Genomic DNA, 23,711 nt, shown 5'->3' with positions numbered 1-23,711 from the left:
AAATGGAACCCTTGTCTTTCAGTGGTTTCAAGTGTCCCAAGTTATCACTTTGTCTTTAGAGAATTTAATTCCCTAAAACACTACAATACTTGTATTGATATTTTAAATGTGCTCTCTCGATACGTGATGTATAAATGTGTGGATATCAGCTCCTTGCAATCAACAATGAGACTGCATGAAGCATTGAAGCCGAGGTTGCACCGTCACCATCCATGCAAGAGTTAAGTCCTCGTGTGGCAAGTGTGAAAAGGGTGGGTGCTACAAGCTTAGAAAAAGCTAGTGTCACTTCACACCTCCAGCCACACAGCAAATAATAATGCTGTCAATGTCAGTCTCGAAGCTGGCTTATGATGAAACTTATAAGTGGAATTTGTCTCCAACATCATTATTTGTTTATGTTTAAATATAATAGTGAACTAAGTGCAGAGATGAGAAATTCAGTGTTTCACGTCTCTGGTAGAAGCCGCTGTTGGCTGACAGCTGCTCTGCCAGCTTTATTTAGCAGTTAAATTGAGCCGTCTGTCTGCTGTATCTCATGTCTCTGAACAGTTGACTTTAACTATGGACCAGTCTGGACACATTTCCCAGATGCTACTGAAGAAATATTAGAAATAATGTGAGTAAATGATCATTTAGTGATATTCTATTCTCCAAATCATTACACAAACTGTCAGTCCTTTGTCTTGTGTGATGAAAAACCTTTTTTCTCCTAAAATGGCTGTTTTTCATTGCCTTATTGAATATTTCGCTAATACTTTGACCACTTTAGAATTCGTTGATGGTCCCTAACTGATGCCTGGGTGTAGCATTAGCGCTGCCTGTGAGAGTGTGTCCATGATCAGTGAACCCTAATGGGGACGCAGAAGAGGACGCCGCCGCCAATACCAGAGCGGAGCTCCGTCCAATATCCAACTATTTTCACCACGGTGTTTCGCCAAGGCGCCAGCGCAGCGTCACAGAACCTATGAGGACCACTCCATCTAATAAAATAAACACAGATCCAGAGACTCAGAGTCGACCAATGTCAGTATCAAAGGTTTCCTTTATTAAAATAAGTTCAAAACTACGATCGTCAACGAAAGTCCACCACACTCTCCACAGCTGTCACGCGACGAGCTGGAGAGCACGGCGCGCTGTCGCAATCTTGTTTGTGTTTGGCGGTATATAGTGCACAGTAAGTTATTGTCCATCCCTACTGTCAATCACCTCTCCCAGGTCTGTTTTTATTTTCAGTAATACAATGTGCATTCTCCCTTCATCCTTGGGTGTTGACCACACGTTCATCTGACGTTTAGTTGGTTACATGCTGGCCCAGAAAATCGAATTGTTACATTAGTCCGGCTGAGTTGGGACTTTTAAAATGCACATAAACAGCTTGGTCTGATTACTGGAGAGAAATTTGAATTTCTTTGTGAGTATAAAACTATAAGGTGTGAGTGTGTCAAGCCGTCCTGCTGAGCATCAAACACACACAAAGCACCCCCGGCTGGCCAAAAATCTCTTCAGTGAAGTGACGTGGTTTCGGTTTTCCATGTCAGGTCCAGCGGTCACCAGGAAGCGCAGCAGGAACACCATTCTCAGACATCCTCACTTCACACGCTGAACTCTAGATCGAACACCAAAGTGTGAACGGCATCAATGGCAGCCACTTCATGCAGTGGAACATTTATTACGTTGCGTGTGGGAGGGGCTGCCGGGAGATTGACGTCTCTCTGGGGAAGAAAAGGTGTAGAAGTGTCCGGTACGTGTCAAGTTCGAACTGCAAAGAAATAAACCATAAGAACGCTCTACCAAAGACTCGACTCATCCATGTCCCAGCTCCAGCCGACGAAAAGGACATTAAACCCTGGAGTGCGCGCTCCAGCCTTGGAGGTGACGGAACACCTCCCCTGTGACGCCCGACCACGGTCCGGTGAGGAGGCAGGAAAGGTTTAACACTGGCGACCACGAAGGGACTGGAGGCTCGGGACACTGTGGTGAGCACGTTTAAAGTGACATACGCTGAAAGAAAGTTTTAAAAAGTCGAACCGTGTCGGTGAGGAACGGAGGTGCTAATTGCTAAGCTACACCACGAGTTTGGATGTTCGGAGGAGTTAGCAGCAACAAGTTCGCCATGAGTGAAGGACGTGACGGACGCTTAGTGGACAACGAAAAATACTGTTTGTGGAATGAAAGTGACAACCCGTTCAAACAATTTGCCAAGAATGAACAGAGGAAAGGGGGTTACGTGTTTCATCCTTTGAGTGAGGCTCGCCGGCCCAAGTGGAAAAATACGAATCCGTTTATTGGTGACGTGGACAGTTATGACCCGGACTATTCACAGTTTTCCACGCCAAATGTGAACCCATTCTCTGGTGGTCGCACTGGAAATTATGTTCAGAGTACTCCCATGGAATTTGGTCTTCCATACACCCACCAAAGTCCTTCTGGTCACCCACAGAGTACAGAGGTGTGTGATCAGTTGACTGATCCAATGAATCACTTGAGAGTTGGAGGCCGAACCGCTGTCATGCAAAGTGGACGTGGTGTGTCAGGTCAGCGTCACCTGCGCCAGGAGTCGCCTTCTGATAGTGAAGACGATACCGGCACAGAAGAGAGAGTCCCCACGCTTCGGCCCGGCCAGTATGATGGCACTACACCATGGAGAGAATTCTTATACAAGTTTGAGAGCTGCGCCCACGCCAACAACTGGTCTGAGAAGACAATGACCGTGCAGTTAAAGTTTTGTTTAGTTGGGCCTGCTGGTGCCATCGTCCATCGTAATCCACGCTCTGCTAGGTGGGATTATGGCCGCCTGGTGGAGGAGATGGAAACTGCCTACGGACCGTCATCAGAGCATGCTGCGGCGGTGGCAATCGAACTCCGTCAGAGGGTGCGGAAGACTGGTGAGTCGCTTCACTTGTTGAGGGACGACATATATGGGAAAGTCTCGGTGGCCTACAGTGACAGAAGTGAAGTAGAGCAGGACACTATCGGTGTGGAGGTCTTTACATCTGCTGTGGGAGATGCAGAGATTGTCCAGAAATTATTAGAACAGCGCCCACGTACTCTGGCTCAAGCATATGATATTGCAAGGCGCCATGAGACCACCAAGCGCGCTGCATTGTATGTGGCCAGTTTTGCTCATTCTGGGTCCCGTAGTTTCAGTGAACGACGGCAAAGAGCAGCTGTTGTCAAGGAAGGAGTAGAAGTCGAAGGTACAGAACATGTTTCAATGCCGACCCTGCCCAGCAGAGCATCTGTGCCCCCTAGCCCTCCAGCCATTCCACGTTGCCCCCCACGTAAGATGTCTGCCCGCCATGACATGAAGTGGGAGGACATTCGCTGCCACAACTGCTCAGGGTTGGGACATATGAGGCGTGAGTGTCCATCACCAAGACAGCCAACCAGAGCTCCGGCATACAAACAGAGTCCAACGCAGCCTAAACCTGCCACCCTCCATCACAACCCGAGTCAAGAAATGAGTGTCAGCATGCTGGTCGGTGACCTGGAGGTGTACGCTGTCTTGGACACTGGGGCGGCTAGAAGTGTTTTCCCTCTTCGACTGTACAACGCTCTCCAGCCAGATGTTCGCCCACCACTGCAGCCACCGACGGTCACAACCCTAGTAGGTGTGGGACCTGGTACTGTTCCTGTGCACGGAGAAGCCGACCTCACAGTGCAGTTCCACAACAGACAAGTCAGTGTGCCCTTTCTGATCGCAGACATCGTGGGTGATGATGCCCTTCTTGGCCAGCCATTCCTGATTCAAGCACAAGCACGTTTGGATTATGGGAAACAGCACATTATCTTGTTTGGAGAAGAAGTGCCGTTTTACCGTCCCGACACAAAGAAAAAGACTAGTGCTGTGAAAGTGTGCCGAACTGTTGTCTTGCTGCCCGGTCATGAGTATTTGGTGAGGGGAATGACCCATGCGGGAAGCTGTATTGAAGGCCAAGTGGTTCTGAGTCCCACCAAAGGATTTGTGGAGAAATACAGATTGCTTGTTGCCAGAGTGTTGGTGGAACCAGCCAAGCTTCAACCTGTGCCACTACGCATTTTCAATCCGGGCAACAGGGCTGTGACTATCAAGAAGGGGGCCATTGCTGGATTCCTCCAGCCTGCTACACCGCTGCAGTCCACAAGCAACATAATGGTCTCCAGTGCAACTGATCAGTCATCTACACTGCCACCACATCTGCGAGAACTCTATACAAAAAGCTCAGCAGAGTTAAGTAACCGAGAGCGAGTTCAACTGGCGCAACTGTTATGCACCTACAGCAGTGTATTTTCCACTGGCCCGGATGATATTGGTCGCACAAATCTGGTCCAACACGACATCATCACTCGTCCAGGTGCCCCAGTCAAGCAACCACCACGAAGAATGGCATGGGAGAAACAGCGTGATGCTGATGAGCAGATACAGCAGAACCTGGAGCTTGGACTCGCTAAGCGTAGCCACAGCAGCTGGGCATCGCCTATTGTGATGGTACGAAAAAAAGATGGAACTTATCGGCTCTGCATTGACTACAGATCTCTGAATGACTGCACCATCAAAGATGCATATCCCCTGCCCCGAATACAAGACACACTGGACACTCTTTCGACGGCAAAGTGGTTCAGCACACTAGACTTGGCTTCCGGCTACTGGCAGGTGGAACTTACACCTCGAGCTCGTAAAGCTTCAGCCTTCTGTACCAGAAACGGCCTATTTGAATGGAATGTCATGCCATTTGGACTGTGTAACGCTCCGGCAACCTTCCAGCGATTAATGGACCGTGTTCTGGCTGGTCTGCAGTGGGAGACCTGCTTGGTCTATCTGGATGATATAATAGTGCTGGGGAAGGATGTGCCTGAGATGTTACAACGGCTAAGCCAAGTGTTCAACCGACTACACCGAGCTCAACTAAAGCTGAAGCCGGCTAAATGTTGCCTCTTCCGCCGGCAAGTGAACTACCTTGGTCACATAGTGTCAGAGAAGGGCGTGTCCACCGACCCTCAAAAAGTCCAGAAGGTTCAAGACTGGCCACCACCAACTTCACTGCAAGAGGTTCGTCAGTTTGTCGGCCTGGCGTCCTATTACCGCCGCTTTGTCAAAGACTTTGCATCAATAGCTGAGCCCCTCCATAATCTAACCAAGAAAAATGCCAGGTTCGAGTGGACGGACAAGTGTCAGGTGGCTTTCAATGAACTGAAGCAACTGCTGTCAACCGCACCCATCTTGGGGTACCCCCTCGACCAAGGTGAGATGATCTTGGACACAGATGCCAGTGACACCGGCATTGGTGCAGTATTGTCCCAGGTTCAGGAGGGAAGTGAACGTGTGTTAGCCTACGGAAGCCGCAAGCTGTCCAAGACGGAACAAAACTACTGTACGACCCGTCGAGAGTTGTTGGCTGTGGTCGAATTTACATCTCATTTTCGACAGTATTTATTAGGCCGCCAGTTCACCGTGAGAACAGACCACAGCAGTCTCCGGTGGCTGACCAAGATGAAAGAGCCCGAAGGACAGCTAGCCAGGTGGCTGGAGAGACTTGGCGAGTACAACTTCAACATCATCCATCGCCCGGGGTTGCTCCACACCAACGCGGACAGCCTGTCCCGGAGACCTTGTCGCCAGTCTTGTCCGTGTAAGTTGCCGCCTCCTTCAGTTCCATCAAAATGTGTCACCCATCAGGCTATCCAGTGTGAGATGGGGTCAGACATGCCCGTCAGTGGACCGGAATCGCTCCAGGTGAATATAGTGGGGGTGATCAACGCTGACGACTCGGTCCATTCGTTTCAAGGCTGGTCCATGACGGACCTCCAACGAGCCCAGGAGGCAGACATTGACATCTCACCCGTCAAGATATGGCTCGAGTCCGGCAGTGAGCGCCCCCCTTGGGTCACCGTGTCACCCTACAGCCCCGCGACTAAGGCCTACTGGAGTCAATGGGCAAGACTTTTCATCCGGGATGGAGTCCTGATGAGGAAATACTACTGCCTGGACGACACGCAGTTTTACCCCCAAGTGTTGCTGCCCAAATCCTTCCGAGCAGATATCCTAAAACAGATGCATGAAGGACTCATTGGAGGACATTTTGGCGTTGAACGAACTGTCACCCGAATACAGACTCGGTACTACTGGTACAAAATGAGAGAAGATGTCTCCTTGTGGTGTAGTACCTGCACTAGCTGCGCATCCAAAGCGAGACCCCGCAAGACACCACAAGCCCCCATGGGAACGGTAAGGGTTGGTGCCCCCATGGAGCGCGTCGCTCTAGACATTATGGGACCACTAAATGAGACTGAGCGGGGAAATCGGTATATACTTGTCATACAAGACTATTTTACTAAGTGGGTTGAAGCATTCCCCCTCCATGATGACAAAGCTGTGACTGTGGCAGAAGTTTTGGCCTCTCAGTGGGTGTCTCGTTATGGTGCTCCACATACCCTGCACAGTGACCAGGGCCGCAATTTTGAATCTGAGGTGTTTCAGAAGATGTGCTTAACGTTCGGCATCGAGAAAACTCACACCACGCCCTTCCGTCCACAGTCTGATGGCCAAGTGGAAAGATTCAACGCCACTCTACAGAAGATCCTGGCCACTACAGCTGAGCGCTGTCACTGGGACTGGGACGTGATGATCCCCTTTGCTGTCATGGCCTACCGAGCAACCAAGCACAGTGCAACTGGTATAACTCCAAACATGATGATGTTCGGCAGGGAATTGACTGAACCAGTTGATCTGGTTGCTGGATTACCCCCAGACACTGACGCCACACCTTCGCCCCCTGAGTACGTCCAGAGTCTCCGAGAACGGTTGGAGCTGGCACACCAGATCGTCAGAGTCGCCCTTGGTGAAGCAGTGCAACGAGCAAAAAGACAATATGACAAGTCTTGCTGTCGGACCCACTATCAGATTGGTGATGCTGTTTGGTATCTCATCAAAGGCACCCGAAATGTCAAGAACAGAGTTCGGAAGTTCCTGCCGTCGTATGAAGGGCCATATTTCATCCTGGGACAGCTGGACGACCTGGTGTACAGGATCCAGAAGAACCCCAGGACCAAAGTCAAGGTGGTCCATCATGATCAGCTGAAGCCGTACCGTTGCCGGGACGCTCTGGACAACACCTGGGCCCTGGAGCTGGCATCTTCATGGACACCGATGGAGGTGTCGCCACCACCTGTGCAGAGTGATCAAGCGGACCTGGACCTGGGCTTGTCTCAGCTGTTTTCCAACAGTGCAGCTGGGACAGCTTTCAGTTCCACTTCCTCAGATCCTGACATTGATACTGTTGTGTTTGACTCTCCTCAGTCCGGTCTTCCAGACAGCAGTGGTGCTGCAGTTCAACATCATCCGGACCCGAGCGCTGAAAGACCTCGTCGCCAGCGACGACCACCAATCATGTATGGGGAATGGGTCCATTAAGCGAGGTTAACTGTTCGAGATGAATAGTTAAGTTTAGAATTTATAATGTTCTCATGTTCAAATATGTTCTGAAAAAAAAAAAAAAAAAAAAAAAAAAGAGTATTGGTCTAGTCTGCATGTTGAGGGCTCGTACATATGTCTAGTGACAATAGTGAAAGTGTGTAAAGCGGTTGGCCTGATATTCACGCACAATTGAGTTAAAAGTCACCTGCTGACTGTTATGGACAGGATGGTGCCATTCTATTTTTTACACACTATTTCTCCACAGGTGCTAATTTTAAAGGTGAGGCTAAAATACTTTATTTTTTATATACTGCAAGTAATAAGGGTTGCCCACCTGTTTTATTTTGTATGGAGTTGCTGGAGTGCATTGTTAAGAATGCTATCCAGAGTGGGGGTAGTGTTGTAGGAGTGAGTGTGGAGTGTCTGCCGCTGTTCGTGTATGTGTGGTGTGGCCGCTGCGTGTGGGAGGGGCTGCCGGGAGATTGACGTCTCTCTGGGGAAGAAAAGGTGTAGAAGTGTCCGGTACGTGTCAAGTTCGAACTGCAAAGAAATAAACCATAAGAACGCTCTACCAAAGACTCGACTCATCCATGTCCCAGCTCCAGCCGACGAAAAGGACATTAAACCCTGGAGTGCGCGCTCCAGCCTTGGAGGTGACGGAACACCTCCCCTGTGACGCCCGACCACGGTCCGGTGAGGAGGCAGGAAAGGTTTAACAACATGAACATGTTTGCATGGAGGGAATTTATCACCTCTTCATCTGCATTGTGGGCTTTGAATGAGTAACGTCATGATGGTTAGTTGAGCTTCATGTGAAAGATACTACTCTATACTACTAATAATACTCATATCTTGTCAGAGCAACATTTGTTTAGGTGGAGACACCGACATCAGTCAGGAGAGAAGCAGGTCAGAAGGTGAAGGTGCAGTCAGGAGAGACACAAGGTCATTGAAACTATGCGTAACATGAAGGCAGAACAAGGACGTGAGAGAGTAGAAGGAGTGCGAGGGATCCTGAAGAGAGAGGCAGGGTCCTGAGGATTTCAAATTCTGAAACATGTGCCACTGCTTTCCATAGATGCCATATTGGCCTCACACAGGTGAGCAGGCGTTCATACCAGAGGAGGCTCCAGAGCGGCGCCTTCGTAGGACAAAGACCAGCACCGGGACGGAAACCAGAAGGCCAAAGCAAATCCTGACACCAAATCCGATGTACATCACAGATTCTAAAAAAACAAAAACAAAGAACATAACCTCATGTCTTGTCCTCTTCTTAATGCTTTTAAATGAATTACTGGAGGATGGTGGTGTTTCTCCAGTATCATCTGGCGAGTCAGTGAGGTTCCTCTCCTCCTCAGCTTTGTTCTTCACCTCAACAGTTTCACTGTCCGCATCTGGTGTTTCATTCTTCATGTTTGCACTGCTAGTCTTCTCCTCCTTGGCTTCTTTATTGTCCTCGACTGGCTCTAATAGGAAGGGAAAAGTAAATATTATATGGACTGACGTTATAGTGAATTGTTGAAGAATTGTTGAAAAGTTAGTTGTCCAGTGTGATGAGCAGAAGCAAGACAGTGATGATACTGAAAACATAAAAACCTTCTGAGTTGACTTACTTTTCACAACGGTGAGGTCAAACCTAGCGTATGTGTCATGGCCAACTCTGTCTATTCCACACCAGTATGTTCCTGAGTCTTTCTCCTCCAGGTTATAAATGGTCACATCGAAATCATTCCCTCTGTCAGTTATGTGATACTTGGCTGTGTTTGGACCTTCACTGGTTATGAGGACATCTTTGTAGTCACATGCTCCTCTGCAGAAATACTTTGTGTTGCTGTAAGCATTTGAGTGAGAACATGTAATTGTGATATTATCCCCCTCCTTCCCTGTTAGTCTCAGATCATACGCGTCCACGTCTGAAACCCCTGCAGAGAACACAAGTACATATAAAGTCCCTCTCGAAGTTGTGAGCATGAAACATCATTACAATGACAAAGGAAATACATCACTCAGCTACCAAATGAGTGATGAAGAAACACGTGTGAACGCAGCAGACTCACCTGCCATAAAACAGACCAGAACCATCAGAGAATTGATCTCCATTCTTCTGACTGAATACTTTTCATCATTGTCCGTTTCTTCTGGGTGAGGAACTTCCTCTGTCAAGACCAAGAGTTTGTGTATTTGCCACTCCCATGTTAATTTCTATTTCCTGTTCAGCCCACAATTCAAACACTTATTTGACCACACAATTATCACAAGGAAACGTGGAGGCGTCTTGTTTTCACCTCTCCATAAACCTCCATATAAGAATGCTTCAGCTGCAGATTTTGAGACCGTGTTTGGCTGCATATATATAAACAGATGTTGTGATCTGGAAACATTTATGATACGTGTTCTGAGCTAGTGAGTAGCCACAAGGGGGCGCCAGAGGGTCCTATAACTGGACCTCTCCTACTCCTTATCACTACTGCAACTCCAACTGCTCCTTCATGCTGACAAAACTCAACAAAACTGATGTTGCTTTCAAACTCGAGGAAGGACCTGCATAGTTGAGGGAAATGGAATTGAGGTGGTTTGGTGATGCTTTCACTTTCAAAGACCCCATTGAGAAGCTTGTGAAGAAACTCAAACTGAAACGTTTTTTCTTTTTTCTTATGGAGGACCATATACAAATAAATACAATTCAAATGTTCAATGTATCATTCCACAGTTCAAATGCAATTCTATTTACCTATATAGTTATTTCACTGAGCTGGGGACCAAAAGCAACAAAATGAAATAAATAAATGTGTCTCTACACAAATGAAATAGGCATTAAATATTTCATATACTATAAATAACTCAAATAAATTTTATTTCATGTAAAAACATAGAATATTAATTTTACTAATACATCAATTTGAACCGGGTTGCAGTGTTTCATGAATTAAATAAATCTGTCAACGTTCGTGGGCGGTACCTGACACCTCATTGGTTACTCTGCCGATCAAGGCGGGACAAATCGAGCGCAGACAAATGGAATCGTCAGCTCAGACGACTGACGTTCATGATGGCAGTGACGGTGATGTTTGGAGTGACAGGGACTGAGTGTAGTTGGATGCATGTGATACGAGTGAGACATACCAATTGCCACTCCAGAATTTCCAGATAAATTAATGATACATTGATTTGTTGCATTTTGTCCTCCATATTTTTATTCCAAAACCAACAAAATTGCTTTCTGTAGAGGTTGAAAAGCCATTTGACAGAGAGATTTTCAATCTCAAATTGACTTTATCGGTTAAATGAAATATAGTATCAATGGAACTTTCAAATTAGAACATGCAGTACATCCAGTGCTTAAATAAATTGAAAATGAATTATGAATTTGAACCTGAATTTAATGAGCGTTGAAATATATTTTATCACAATAAAAGTTTTGAAATGTTACTTGCTACATCGATATTTGATGAATAAACAGGTGGATTTTGTTGTGTGTGTGAGTATTTCTCTCTTCAGTTCATCGAGAACAAGGCCTGGCTAGCGTTGAAGCCCTGGTTGCAGCATCTGAGCTGACCACAGATCTGACACACGAATCACAACAACTCAAGTTAAGACAAAAGCGTGTAACAATTTATATACTTCAATGCATCGCTGCTTACTTTTGTACTACAGGTGATCGGTGTTGCTGATGGAAGCATGAAAACTGTCCAGTGAACATGAACCTGAGCCAGTCCTTTTATCGTGTCTCATGCAGATGAGGGTGACCTCCTCCAAACATCTCTTTGGCTTCAGGAACTTGCAGCAGCTGATACATTCATAGAAACCTGTGCAGCAGTTTGTGTTCAAAGCTCATACAGAAGCTCTCTACAGGACGGTACAGTGAATCGTCGAGGAATATTAAAATCAAGGACAAAAACACTGAGTAAATAGCATGTCTCATCTGAGACAGATCTCTGAGGAAAGGATCAGAAACCACTTTTCCACATGTCACTAAACAGCATGGAGTCAGATGTGAATGCAGCGCTACAGTGAGCAACAGAGAAGGGAAGTCAGACTGGATCAGCATGAGCTCCTCTGATGGCAGAATAGGTGACCTCCTCAGATGGAGGCCCTTCCATGCTCCTGGGTTGGCTGGAGGGCATGTTGCAGTAGAGCGCGGCGTCTGCAGGAACCTGGAAGGCTCTGTCCGCAGTGACCAGAGAGTAAATGACCGTTTCTTGTTCTGGAGAGTTGGTGGAGCGATGGTCTGGTTTTTCAGCTGTTGAAAGGAAGATCACGGTTGTGATGGTCAATATCTGGTTGGTGGACTCTTATTAACACTCTGTTGGTGACCTAAACTACCTTACTTGACAAAAGACAAAGGAGCTACCTCAGGGCAGCTTCATGGAGAATTGTCTTCATTTCCAATGGGCATTGAACTACTTTCCTTACCCTTGAGAGCGCCCCCTGTTGAAGCTTGAAACTGAAGTACATCTTTTCTTATTTATCAAAAGAGGAAGTCGGTTGGTTGAGTCTGATATTACTTCTATAAGGTCATAAGGTCAAAGTTGAGTCAGGAGTGTGAGGGATACTGGAGAGAAGGGCTCTGGGTGGATTGGTCAGTGTGAGGGTTTCATCTTCCATGACCTAAAGATTGCATCACTGCTTCCCATAGATGCCTTGTTGGCCTCATACAGGTGTGTGTGCGTGTTCATACCAGAGGATGCTCCCAAATATCTCCTTCGTTGGAGGCAGAACAAGAGAAGGACCAAAACCAGAACCCCAAGGCAAATCCCCAGTCCTGCTCCAATGTACACCACAGTTTCTAAAAAACACAGAAGAGAACTTCAACTCTTGTCTGATCGTCTCTCTTCCTATCTTCCCAAATGGGTATTACCTGAGGATGTAGATAGTTCTCCAGTATCCTCTGGCGCGTCAGTGACGTTCCTCTCCTCCTCAGTTTTATTCTTCACCTCAGGAGTTTCACTGTTCTCATTTACAGTCTCATTCCTCTTCGCTGCAGTTTCATTCGTCATGTTAGCACTGCTATTCTCCTCCTCCTCGGGTTCTGTCTTCTCCTCTCTTGGCTCTGATGAAAAAGGGAAAGGATATAACACATGGATTAATGTTACAGTTAAATGTAGAAGACTCAAACAGCAGTTGTCTGAATGAGATGCAGATCACATGAAAACCTTCTGAGTTGACTTACTTTCAACAACGGTGAGGTGAACTTCATTATATGTGTCCTTAAGAACTCTGTCTATTCCACACCAGTATGTTCCTGAGTCGTTCACCTCCAGGTTATAAATGGTCACATCAAAATCATTCCCTCTGTCGGTTATGTGATACTTGGCTGTGTTTGGACCTTCACTGGTCATTAGAGAACCTTTGAGGGAACAATCTGTTGTGCAAAAAAACTTTGTGTTGCCGTAAGCAAGTGAGTGAGAACATGTAATTGTGATATCTTCCCCCTCCTTCCCTGTTAGTCTCAGATCATACGCGTCCACGTCTGAAACCCCTGTAGAGAAGACAAATACATATAAAGTCCCTCTTGAAGTCATGAACATTAAAACTGTCAATGGAAATACATCACTCAGCGACCAAATGAGTGATGAAGAAAACACATGTGAACGCAGCAGACTCACCTGCCAGACAACAAAGCAGAACCATCAGAGGCATCTCCATTCTTCTGGCTCAGTGTTTGACTCTCCTTTCATCATTTGAGTTTTTCACGTTCCTGGTTCCTCTTTTGTGAAGAACTTCCTGTGTTATACGTCTCCCTTAATAAAACCTAGTTCCAGGTTTGCGGTGTTTCTGACACTAACAAAAAGCAGCGCTGACATGTAACAGCCCTTTTTAACTGTGTTTACATTATTTTCATTACCATTATTCTGTGATCGAAAGAACTGTTCTGCATCACTGCCCCTATCCTCCCCCCTGTCTGTTATTTATTATCATCAGTTCAATATAACTTTCTTCACTTCCTTCTTTCAAGGTAGGTTTGAAACAACCTTGTCACAGTGATCCAGCCACTTTTTAAAATCTATCACAGAACTTTCACATAACTATTTTATGATTGCAACTGAAAATACATTGTTTCATGAAATGTTATCTACATGTATGTCTATATGTTTAGAAAAAAAGAAAATATTAGGAAAAAACTGCAGTGTTTGCTGCCACATTGATCCAACAACTTTTGCAAAGAGGGTCCAGAGCGGGTTGTTTTGTCGGTGTAACATGATTTCACACAGTGACTTACCACAATTACAATGAAAGCAGGACTCCATTATTCCCTGCAATAAAAAACTACCATTTTACTGAATTATTCACAACAATCAAGACCTAAATTATGACGCCACCATATTTAAAGTTAGGATTTTATTGAATGTTTTAATATCCCAAGTCCAAAGCCTGCTTCTGTCCAGTTGTGGGTTATGCTGCTTCACAAGTGTGAAGTAAGTTATTGCCAGTGTTGCGTCAAAAAGTGATGGCGGTCTGTATTTCTGTATTCTGTTCGCAGCTGTATTTCTCCATTTCTTTCCACTTCTGCACCTCAGTAGTTACTGAAAACATTGCAGTAACATTCATGAGATGAAATGAAAGGTCTGATCGGTCCTATCTGTCTGTATTTTTTATTTGAAGTATCTGTTTTGTTAACAGATACCACTCTGTCCTTTGTTTAAATCATACTGCATATTTATGAGATGTATTTTGTTTGTTTATTTGAAGCTCTGTCTGTGATCAAAATGTTTGCCTCGACAATAACAAAAGGTGCTCCTCATCAGTTGGAGAGTCGTAGCTCATAGTTCTTCCAAAGTTGTTGGTTTTTCTGTCTGCCTGTGTTCCAAATACTTTAGTTAAAGACAGATTTGAGTGAGGAAATTTGTGACAAGGAACATATGATATAATTTTAGGGTGTGGCCTGGATTAAACTCTGGAGCCAAGAATATTTTAAAGGATTATTTATAGGTGCAGGTTTGCGCTCTCAGAGTGCTTTTCCAATTTCTTGATGCAGAGACAAGAGCGTCTTGCAAGACAAAATATATACACCATAAATACCCATGTTCAGGGTCAAATACTATGAAACTCAAGGACAAAAACAGCTCATAAAATGGAATGGAGTCATGTCTCAGCTGAGACAGATCTCTGACTAAAGAAACCACTTTGCAACATGGAGTCAGATGTGAATGCAGCGCTACAGTGAGCAACAGAGAAGGGAAGTCAGACTGGATCAGCATGAGCTCCTCTGATGGCAGAATAGGTGACCTCCTCAGATGGAGGCACTTCCATGCTCCTGGGTTGGCTGGAGGGCATGTTGCAGTAGAGCGCGGCGTCTGCAGGAACCTGGAAGGCTCTGTTCACAGTGACGTCAGAGTAAATGACAGCTGCTGGATCTGGAGAGTTGGTGGAGCGACGGTCTGGTTTTTCAGCTGTTGAAAGGAAGATCACGGTTGTGATGGTCAATATCTGGTTGGTGGACTCTAAAACGAGCTATGAACAACCTCATGAAGAATAGTCCAACTGTAATTTTGGCCTTCAAACTACTTTCTTCATACTGGAGAACACCCTCTATTGAGGCTTCAAACTTTTTTTCCTTCCAGTCGGTTGGTTGTGTCTGATATCAGTCCTGCAAGGCCATAAGGTCAAGGGCGAGTCAGGAGAGACTGACTGGGAGAAGGCCTTAAGAAGAGTGCGTGAATTGAGGAACAAGGGTGTGGAAAAAGGGCAGAAGGAATGTGAGCAATGTTGGAGAGAAGGGCACTGGCTGGACTGGTTAGGCTTCCATATTCTGTGACCTAAAGACGTGTGCACCACTGCTTTCCATTCATACCAGAGGATGCTCCCAGGCATCGCCTTCGTTGGAGGCAGAACAAGGGAAGGACCAGAACCAGAACCCCACAGCAAATACCGAGTCCGATGTACACCACAGTTTCTACAAAACACAGAGCAGTACTTCAACTTTTGTCTTATAGCCAGTCTTTTTACCTACCGCAATGGGTATTACCTGAGGATGGAGGTGGTTCTGGTACTACATCTGGCGCATCAGTAACGTTCCCCTTCACCTCAACAGTTTTATTGTTCTCTCCAGTTATTTTCGTCTCTGGCGTAATTGCGTTCTTTTTGTCTTCATTTTCTTTCTTCTCTTGAGGCTCTGATACAGAAAGTGAATGTACATATTATATGGATCTAGCTTCCAGTGACTAGACGACACATACTGCGACCAAATGTGATGCTGATGCCATGAAACCTCCTGAGTTGACTTACTTTTGACAACGGTGAGGTCCACTCTATTATATGTGTCCCGGCCAACTCTGTCTATTCCACACCAGTATGTTCCTGAGTCTTTCTCCTCCAGGTTATAAATGGTCACATAAAAATTATTCCCTCTGTCAGTTATGTGATACTTGGCTGTGTTTGGACCTTTGCTGGTTATGAGGATATCTTCGTAGTCACATGCTCCTCTGCAGAAATACTTTGTGTTGCTGTAAGCATTTGAGTGAGAACATGTAATTGTGATATTATCCCCCTCCTTCACTGTTCGTCTCAGATCATACGTGTCCACGTCTGAAACCCCTGCAGAGAACACAAGTACATATAAAATCCCTTTATTGACATGAAACTGTCAATAAAATGTCAAAGAAAATACAAATGAGTGATGAAGCTAACAAACATTCTAAAGCAGCAGACTCACCTGCCAGGAAACAGAGCAGAACCACCAGAGAATTGATCTCCATTCTTCTGTCTCAGTGCTTTCTGAGCATCGTTGTCAGTTTCTCAGGATCCGGCTTCGTTTTTTGGCAAATAACTTCCTATGTTAAACACACTTACTTCCTGTGAGGAGACGTGTGGTATTTCTGACTCACATGAGCAAGACGCAGCCCTGATGTTCAACAATTTCAACTTCTGATCAGCTGACTCATTGCACCGTGGATCCATTTTAGTGATTCAACAACAAGCAACAGGTTCAGTTGGATTGTTGTACAGGAATGTGTTGTTACTGTTTTATTGTTAGTACACTTCAGTGCATGAGACAGAGCCATCATGGGGGGCGGGGTTAAAGTGAGATTTAAGTTTAAATCTATGAGCAATGACTTGTTCTCCTATAAGCCACTACTGACGAACGTTGTTTGTAGTATGCACCAAACAACTTTATTGTGACCTTCTAGGTAGAAAATATAATAATAATAATTAAAATAAAACTTTATGAAGCTTTTTTTTTATATGTGTCAGTCTTTTTCTTCTTCTTCTTTTGACTTCTCCCTTCAGTGGTGGCCACAGCAGATCATCTTCCTCCATCTCTCCCTGTCCTCTGCTTCCTCTTCTCTCAAACCTACAAACCTCATGTCCTCCTTCACCACCTCCATAAACCTCCTCTTTGACCTTCCTCTCCACCTTCTGCCTGGCAGTTCCAACCTCAACATCTTCCTACCAGTGTACTGGCTCTCTCTCCTCTGTACATGTCCAAACCATGAGTCAGTTTTTTCACAATATAATAAAAAATATACATTGAAAAACGTTCCTCAAGTTGAAGGGTTCTCACAGCTATTTTAGGTGAAATTAAAAAAAGATTAATTAATTACATATACATTAATTATTTGCATGATATTTTTAAATAAATAATATATTTCTTGTCAGGACGAAATCAAACCACTATGGCAAATTCAAAGTTTCAGTAAAATAAGATATGAAACAAAAAATAACATGCATTCCATACCATCCACAACAATGTTTTGCTTTCACATTTAGAACCATTATTGATCTTTTTTTTTTGTACATGCACTTCACATTAATAATCCCAAAATAAAGACAGAGACGTCTGGAACTATGAAGATGGTTTAATCCACAGTCACCAACACTGACTGATGAACGTTTTGAAACAGCAGAACTGACATATTCCATCAGCAGTTTCTGGTGAAGTTCATGTCGCACTCGATATCCCACCATGCCGTGGGAGCCAGGCACAAGTTCAGCGGGTCAGCAGCAGTTTGCCTGGTGCTGGACACACCCACTGACCACGGCTGATAATTTCATATACACATGTGTTGTTGTCTTTTTTTCCCCTTTTAATTTATTTATTGCAGAAATCTTTCTCCCACACATAATGTTAGTGCCTTTAGGGAATACACTGAGACAAAATTAAAAATGTAAAATTCACACGTTTGTCCAGAGCAAGCTACTTTTCAGCTCCACAAAGGAGGTCTTTTTTTTGTTGCTCAATATAGAAGGATGAAGGTTTCAGTAAATAAGGAACAAATTATTCCAATTTGGGAGTGTTAGTTGATATCACTGCTGAGATGAAATCTTATTGCAGAACTAACCATAATAATAATCATAATAATAATGATTGACTTTCCCAGGTAGCTGGTCAGATTGGAACGAGTAACTTAAAGTGCCTAACTTTCGAAAGAAGCAGCTAGGAACTGTAACTAGTCACTAATTTAAAGTAACTTGTCCAACACTGCCTGTTCGACGTGCTCCATCCATCACTGTCGACATGAGCAGAGTTCCTGCTCTGGTGCGCTGTTCTTCTGTGACATCGCTTACAATATACTGCCACCTTGCGACCAGCTAGAGTTACTACAACAGCATCACGATGGCCAAGTAGACAGAAGTTCACCAGGTGGGACGTTCACTGCTTCCGATATTTTTCATGGATATTCAGGAATATTTTCATGGACCATTACTTGTTGAAAAATATTTGTAAAAAAGACAATGTTTTGGAAGTTTATTACTGACATTATAGTAAAACACTTGCGTGCACATACCTGAGGATGGAGGTGGTTTTGTTATTTCAACTGTTGTGTCAGTAACGCTCCTCTCCTCCTCAGTTTTGTTCTTCACCTCAACAGTTTCACTGTCCTCATTTACAGTCTCATTCCTCTTCGCTGCAGTTTCATTCTTCATGGTTGCACTGCTATTCTTCTTCTCATCTGGTTCTTTCTTCTCCTCCCTTGGCTCTGGTGAAAACAGGAAATATAACAAATGGCTTCATGTCACAGTTAGATATCGACGGATCATACAGTAGTGGTGATGTGATGCTGATCACATGAAACCTTCTGAGTTGACTTACTTTCAACAACGGTGAGGTGAACTCTAGTATATGTGTCTGGACCAACTCTGTCTACTCCACACCAGTATGTTCCTGAGTCATTCACCTCCAGGTTATAAATGGTCACATCAAAATCATTCCCTCTATCAATTATGCGATACTTGGCTGTGTTTGGACCTTCGCTGGTCATTAGAGAACCTTTGAGGGAACAATCTTTTGTGCAAAAAAACTTTGTGTTGCTGTAAGCATTGGAGTGAGAACATGTAATTGTGATATCTTTCCCCTCCTTCCCTTTGAGTCTCAGATGATACGTGTCCACGTCTGAAACCCCTGCAGAGAAGACAAATACATATAAAGTCCCTCTTGAAGTGGTGAACATGAAACATCATTACAATGACAAAGGAAATACATCACTCAAATGAGTGATGAAGAAAACACGTGTGAACGCAGCAGACTCACCTGCCATAAAACAGAGCAGAACCATCAGAGAATTGATCTCCATTCTTCTGGCTCAGTACTTTCTGATCATCCTTGTCAGTTTCTCAGTGAAAAAACTCATCAGTCTGATGTGACCCTTCAGAACAGCCAGTTCCTGTGAAATGGTTTGTGGTAGTTCTGACGCGCACAAGAGGAAACCCTGCTTGTCAAGACCTCTCTCTCACACACACACACACACATACAGCGGGGGAAATGGGTTGTGAACAAATCACCATTTCACTCAGCAAATACATTTCTAATGGTGCGCTCGACATGATACTTCTACTACATCTGGACAACATCCTGTGAGATCCACACATGCCTGACTTTAAACCACAGATGTCCATGTCATGTCAAACATCAGCTGGAACAAACCAGTAATTCGAAAGAATCTTCTCATGATGAGTAAAAACAAGTTGCTCTCTCTGTCCATGAGCCAAGGGCCTCAGGAAGACATGGCAGTAGCAGGTGCAGTGGCTTTGTTTTTTTTTAAATATGTGTTGGTCTTTTTACAATATAATAATAAAAATATACATTTTACAGAAAATACCTCAAGTTGAAGGGTTTTCACAGTGATTTTAAGAGAGATTAAATAAGATATTAATTACATATGCATTCATTATTTGCATGACACTATTACAAAACAAGCCAGGGCCCACACCGGGCACAACCGGTGCATCCTAGCCTCCTGGTCAGTCTGATGAGGCGGGGAATAAAAAGCCCTCAACATCAGGACTTGAGAGTCGTAGTGACCTTCGGTCTGAAAACCGGGTTCGGATGAAGAGTGACAGAAGTCCGACCTCCACCAAATGACATGCACCGTGAGCTCACTGACAAGGCTGTCAGATCACTCACTCTCTTAGCAGAAGCTAAGGCCAGAAGCAGAGACGTCATCAAGGACAGTATATCCAGCGAAGTGGCCGCCAGCTTGACCACCAAATGCGCTGCCGACATGAGACCTAATAAGGTCATCACCTCGCTCACTCTCAATCTCTGGGCACTTCTCGCCACCGTCACCGCGAGGAGAAGTTTTGACAACCTCTCGCCTGACAGACGCTCTGTCATGGATCCAGAGTCAAGGAGAATCCACAGATATTGAGTGAAAGTGCTGGGCTGCAGCGCACTCTTCTGGAGGTTGACCGCAAAGCCCAGACGACTGATGTGCTGCAGCACAGTCTCCGTGTGACGACGCACTTCGCCCTCTGAAGCCGGCAGAATGAGCCAATTGTCCAGGATCCTCACGTCTGCTGATCTGAGCGGCTCCAACGCCGCATCCACCACCTTCGAGAAGGTCCGTGGAACCAGAGAATACCCGTAGGGCAGCCGGTCGAACTGGTAACATTTGTCTCTCACTGAAAACCTCAGGTAGCGCCTGTGGCGCTGCAAAATGGGGACGTGGAAATACGCTGTCTGATTGTCAGCTTCCTGAACAAGCGGGAAGAGATGTAAGCATTCAGCCGTCGAAGATCCAGGATGGGTCTGAGACCTCCTGACCTCTTGGGTCTGGACCTCTGGCCGCCTCCTGCTCCAGACACAGTCGTTCTACTGGGGAGCGAGGGGACGTAACGCGGATCCCCGCGAACTCGGGGGGGGGGTGGCGACAGAACTGAAGTGCGTAGCCCCTGCTCGATGTTCTGTTTAACCAAGGGGGCCGCACAAATCCACCCACACCGAGTGGAAGTCGAAAGGGCCGTGTGTCGCCGTCCCGACTCGCTCTCATCACCGTGAGCCATGATTTTCTGGCAACATGGGCGACGTCATCAGCGAGGGAAGCCGGGAGATGAAGTCCGCTGCTTGACTCCGTGACCGGATGATTGCTCAGCACAGCCGCACTGGGTTCATTTGACGCAGGCTATGTAAAATGGCCGCCAGTGACAAAAACAGCAGGGGCAGCTGGGAGACAGAGCCCTCCATGTCGGCCGACACTCACCCGAGCGCCTGAAAAGCACGGACCGGACCTCCCGGGCGCAGGCGGTGCAAGATGGCTGCCGGTGAGGACAGCCCCAGGGGCCGGTGGGAGACGAAGTTCCTTAAGCCGGCCAGCACTCACCTGTGCGTTTGAAGAACTTGGACCAGGCCGACTTGACACGGGCGCTGCAAGATGGTCAACGCTCGAAGGAGCTAGTGTTAGCTTAGCATTTTTTGCTAGTGAACACGAAGGATGAACACAAGGGAGGCCGATGGAACCGGACTCAGGCCGGCCCATAAAAGCGGCACGCAAACGCAACAACCCACACAAATTGGGTTGAGCGGGTTGAGGAGGCTGGGTTGCTGGAAGGGAGGCCGACTCCTGGTCGACTCCCTTCCAGCGTGCTAGACCCGCCTGCCTGCGGCGCTCTTCTCCTGGAAGAGACACGTAGGTGGGACACGAGTCCAGCAGTTTCAGGTGCTCAGGTCCCAAGCAGACGACGCAGGCGTCATGCTTGTCCAACTCACCGAGGGAATCAGCACAAGACGAACAGGAATGCTCCATGTTAAGCCGATGGTTGAAGTCGCAGGCTGAGTGGAAAAAGGAGCTGAGCGACGGGAGCAGGGGAGATTTATACGTGGTGGGTGGTGCCTTCCTGGCCGGAGAGCCAATCGATCGAAGTCTCAGGCGAGGCCAGTGCCTCGATGTGGATTAACCAACAGCGATGGCCGTTAGAGAGCGGAGCACACATGAAATAGAAATGGAAACACTGTTGTTACGTGCTCCATCCATCACTGTCGACATGAGCAGAGTTCCTGCTCTGGTGCGCTGTTCTTCTGTGACATCGCTTACAATATACTTCCACCGTGCGACCAGCTAGAGTTACCACAACAGCATCACGATGGCCAAGTAGACAGAAGTTCACCAGGTGGGACGTTCACTGCTTCTGATATGTTTCATGGATATTCAAGAATATTTTCATGGACCATTGCTTGTTAAAAATATTTACTAAAAAAGATAAGAAAAAAAAAAGCTATATGGACAAGTATTACAAACAAAACTTTACTCATCACATTACTCAGCTAAATCTTTGCACTGCAGGTTTGTTCTACCCTGATAATACATCCAAAAATATCCATGTTCAGTGTCGCAAAGTCAGGGACATCGGCTAGTGTCAGCTGAGACAGATCTCTGACTAAAGAAACCACTTGGCGACATGTCACTAAACAGCGTGGAGTCAGATGTGAATGCAGCGCTACAGTGAGCAACAGAGAAGGGAAGTCAGACTGGATCAGCATGAGCTCCTCTGATGGCAGAATAGGTGACCTCCTCAGATGGAGGCCCTTCCATGCTCCTGGGTTGGCTGGAAGGCTCTGTTCACAGTGACGTCAGAGTAAATGACAGCTGCTGGATCTGGAGAGTTGGTGGAGCGACGGTCTGGTTTTTCAACTGTTGAAAGGAAGATCACGGTTGTGATGGTCAATATCTGGTTGGTGGACTCTAAAACTAGCTATGAACAACCTCATGAAGAATAGTCCAACTGTAATTTTGGCCTTCAAACTACTTTCTTCATACTGGAGAACACCATCTATTGAGGCTTCAAACTTTTTTTCCTTCCAGTCGGTTGGTTGTGTGTGATATCAGTCCTGCAAGGCCATAAGGTCAAGGGCGAGTCAGGAGAGACTGACTGGGAGAAGGCCTTAAGAAGAGTGCGTGAATTGAGGAACAAGGGTGTGGAAAAAGGGCAGAAGGAATGTGAGCAATGTTGGAGAGAAGGGCACTGGCTGGACTGGTTTGGCTTCCATATTCTGTGACCTAAAGACGTGTGCACCACTGCTTTCCATTCATACCAGAGGATGCTCCCAGGCATCGCCTTCGTTGGAGGCAGAACAAGGGAAGGACCAGAACCAGAACCCCACAGCAAATACCGAGTCCGATGTACACCACAGTTTCTACAAAACACAGAGCAGTACTTCAACTTTTGTCTTATAGCCAGTCTTTTTACCTACCGCAATGGGTATTACCTGAGGATGGAGGTGGTTCTGGTACTACATCTGGCGCATCAGTAACGTTCCCCTTCACCTCAACAGTTTTATTGTTCTCTCCAGTTATTTTCGTCTCTGGCGTAATTGCGTTCTTTTTGTCTTCATTTTCTTTCTTCTCTTGAGGCTCTGATACAGAAAGTGAAAGTACATATTATATGGATCTAGCTTCCAGTGACTAGACGACACATACTGCGACCAAATGTGATGCTGATGGCATGAAACCTCTTGAGTTGACTTACTTTTGACAACGGTGAGGTCCACTCTATTATATGTGTCCCGGCCAACTCTGTCTATTCCACACCAGTATGTTCCTGAGTCTTTCTCCTCCAGGTTATAAATGGTCACATAAAAATTATTCCCTCTGTCAGTTATGTGATACTTGGCTGTGTTTGGACCTTTGCTGGTTATGAGGACATCTTCGTAGTCACATGCTCCTCTGCAGAAATACTTTGTGTTGCTGTAAGCATTTGAGTGAGAACATGTAATTGTGATATTATCCCCCTCCTTCACTGTTCGTCTCAGATCATACGTGTCCACGTCTGAAACCCCTGCAGAGAACACAAGTACATATAAAATCCCTTTATTGACATGAAACTGTCAATAAAATGTCAAAGAAAATACAAATGAGTGATGAAGCTAACAAACATTCTAAAGCAGCAGACTCACCTGCCAGGAAACAGAGCAGAACCACCAGAGAATTGATCTCCATTCTTCTGTCTCAGTGCTTTCTGAGCATCGTTGTCAGTTTCTCAGGATCCGGCTTCCTTTTTTGGCAAACAACTTCCTATGTTACACACACTTTCTTCCTGTGAGGAGACGTGTGATATTTCTGACTCACATGAGCAAGACGCAGCCCTGATGTTCAACAATTTCAAC

General features: G+C 45.8%; 2 protein-coding genes across 2 annotated transcripts; both read right to left on the bottom strand.

The window, feature by feature from the left end:
- Positions 1-8,472: 8,472 nt before the first annotated feature.
- LOC128754738 (transmembrane domain-containing protein TMIGD3-like) lies at positions 8,473-9,547 on the bottom strand. The gene is made up of 4 exons (XM_053857569.1): positions 9,451-9,547; positions 9,007-9,315; positions 8,689-8,859; positions 8,473-8,619 (listed from the first exon to the last, which is right to left on the bottom strand). The coding sequence occupies exons 1-4, from the start codon at positions 9,491-9,493 to the stop codon at positions 8,486-8,488; spliced, it is 657 nt and encodes a 218-aa protein (XP_053713544.1). The 5' UTR covers positions 9,494-9,547; the 3' UTR covers positions 8,473-8,485.
- Positions 9,548-11,009: 1,462 nt separating this feature from the next.
- On the bottom strand, positions 11,010-21,307 carry LOC128753552 (uncharacterized). Its single transcript, XM_053855334.1, has 12 exons — positions 18,864-21,307; positions 18,426-18,734; positions 18,121-18,312; positions 15,620-15,928; positions 15,360-15,506; positions 15,186-15,287; positions 14,582-14,784; positions 12,987-12,999; positions 12,564-12,872; positions 12,252-12,443; positions 12,072-12,179; positions 11,010-11,633 (listed from the first exon to the last, which is right to left on the bottom strand). The coding sequence occupies exons 1-12, from the start codon at positions 18,904-18,906 to the stop codon at positions 11,425-11,427; spliced, it is 2,136 nt and encodes a 711-aa protein (XP_053711309.1). The 5' UTR covers positions 18,907-21,307; the 3' UTR covers positions 11,010-11,424.
- Between the last annotated feature and the right edge of the window lie 2,404 nt (positions 21,308-23,711).

This window comes from Synchiropus splendidus, chromosome 2 (assembly GCF_027744825.2).
Source record: "Synchiropus splendidus isolate RoL2022-P1 chromosome 2, RoL_Sspl_1.0, whole genome shotgun sequence".
Lineage (NCBI taxonomy): Eukaryota > Metazoa > Chordata > Actinopteri > Syngnathiformes > Callionymidae > Synchiropus > Synchiropus splendidus.
The sequence above is the reverse complement of the archived record's forward strand: the minus strand, read 5'-3'. Positions and strand labels throughout refer to the sequence as shown.

Bases quoted from the DNA above. Each gene is read 5' to 3' on its own strand.
- LOC128754738 (XM_053857569.1), bottom strand. From the start codon at position 9,493: ATGGAGATCAATTCTCTGATGGTTCTGGTCTGTTTTATGGCAG. The intron at 9,316-9,450 runs GTGAGTCTGCTG...TGTTCTCTGCAG, and splicing joins TCTGGTCTGTTTTATGGCAG to GGGTTTCAGACGTGGACGCG. The intron at 8,620-8,688 runs GTAATTCATTTA...TTGTTTTTTTAG, and splicing joins AGAAACACCACCATCCTCCA to AATCTGTGATGTACATCGGA.
- LOC128753552 (XM_053855334.1), bottom strand. From the start codon at position 18,906: ATGGAGATCAATTCTCTGATGGTTCTGCTCTGTTTTATGGCAG. The intron at 15,929-18,120 runs GTATGTGCACGC...TGTTCTCTGCAG, and splicing joins AAAACCACCTCCATCCTCAG to GGGTTTCAGACGTGGACACG. The intron at 12,444-12,563 runs GTAAGTCAACTC...CTTTTTCATCAG, and splicing joins TCACCTCACCGTTGTTGAAA to AGCCAAGAGAGGAGAAGACA.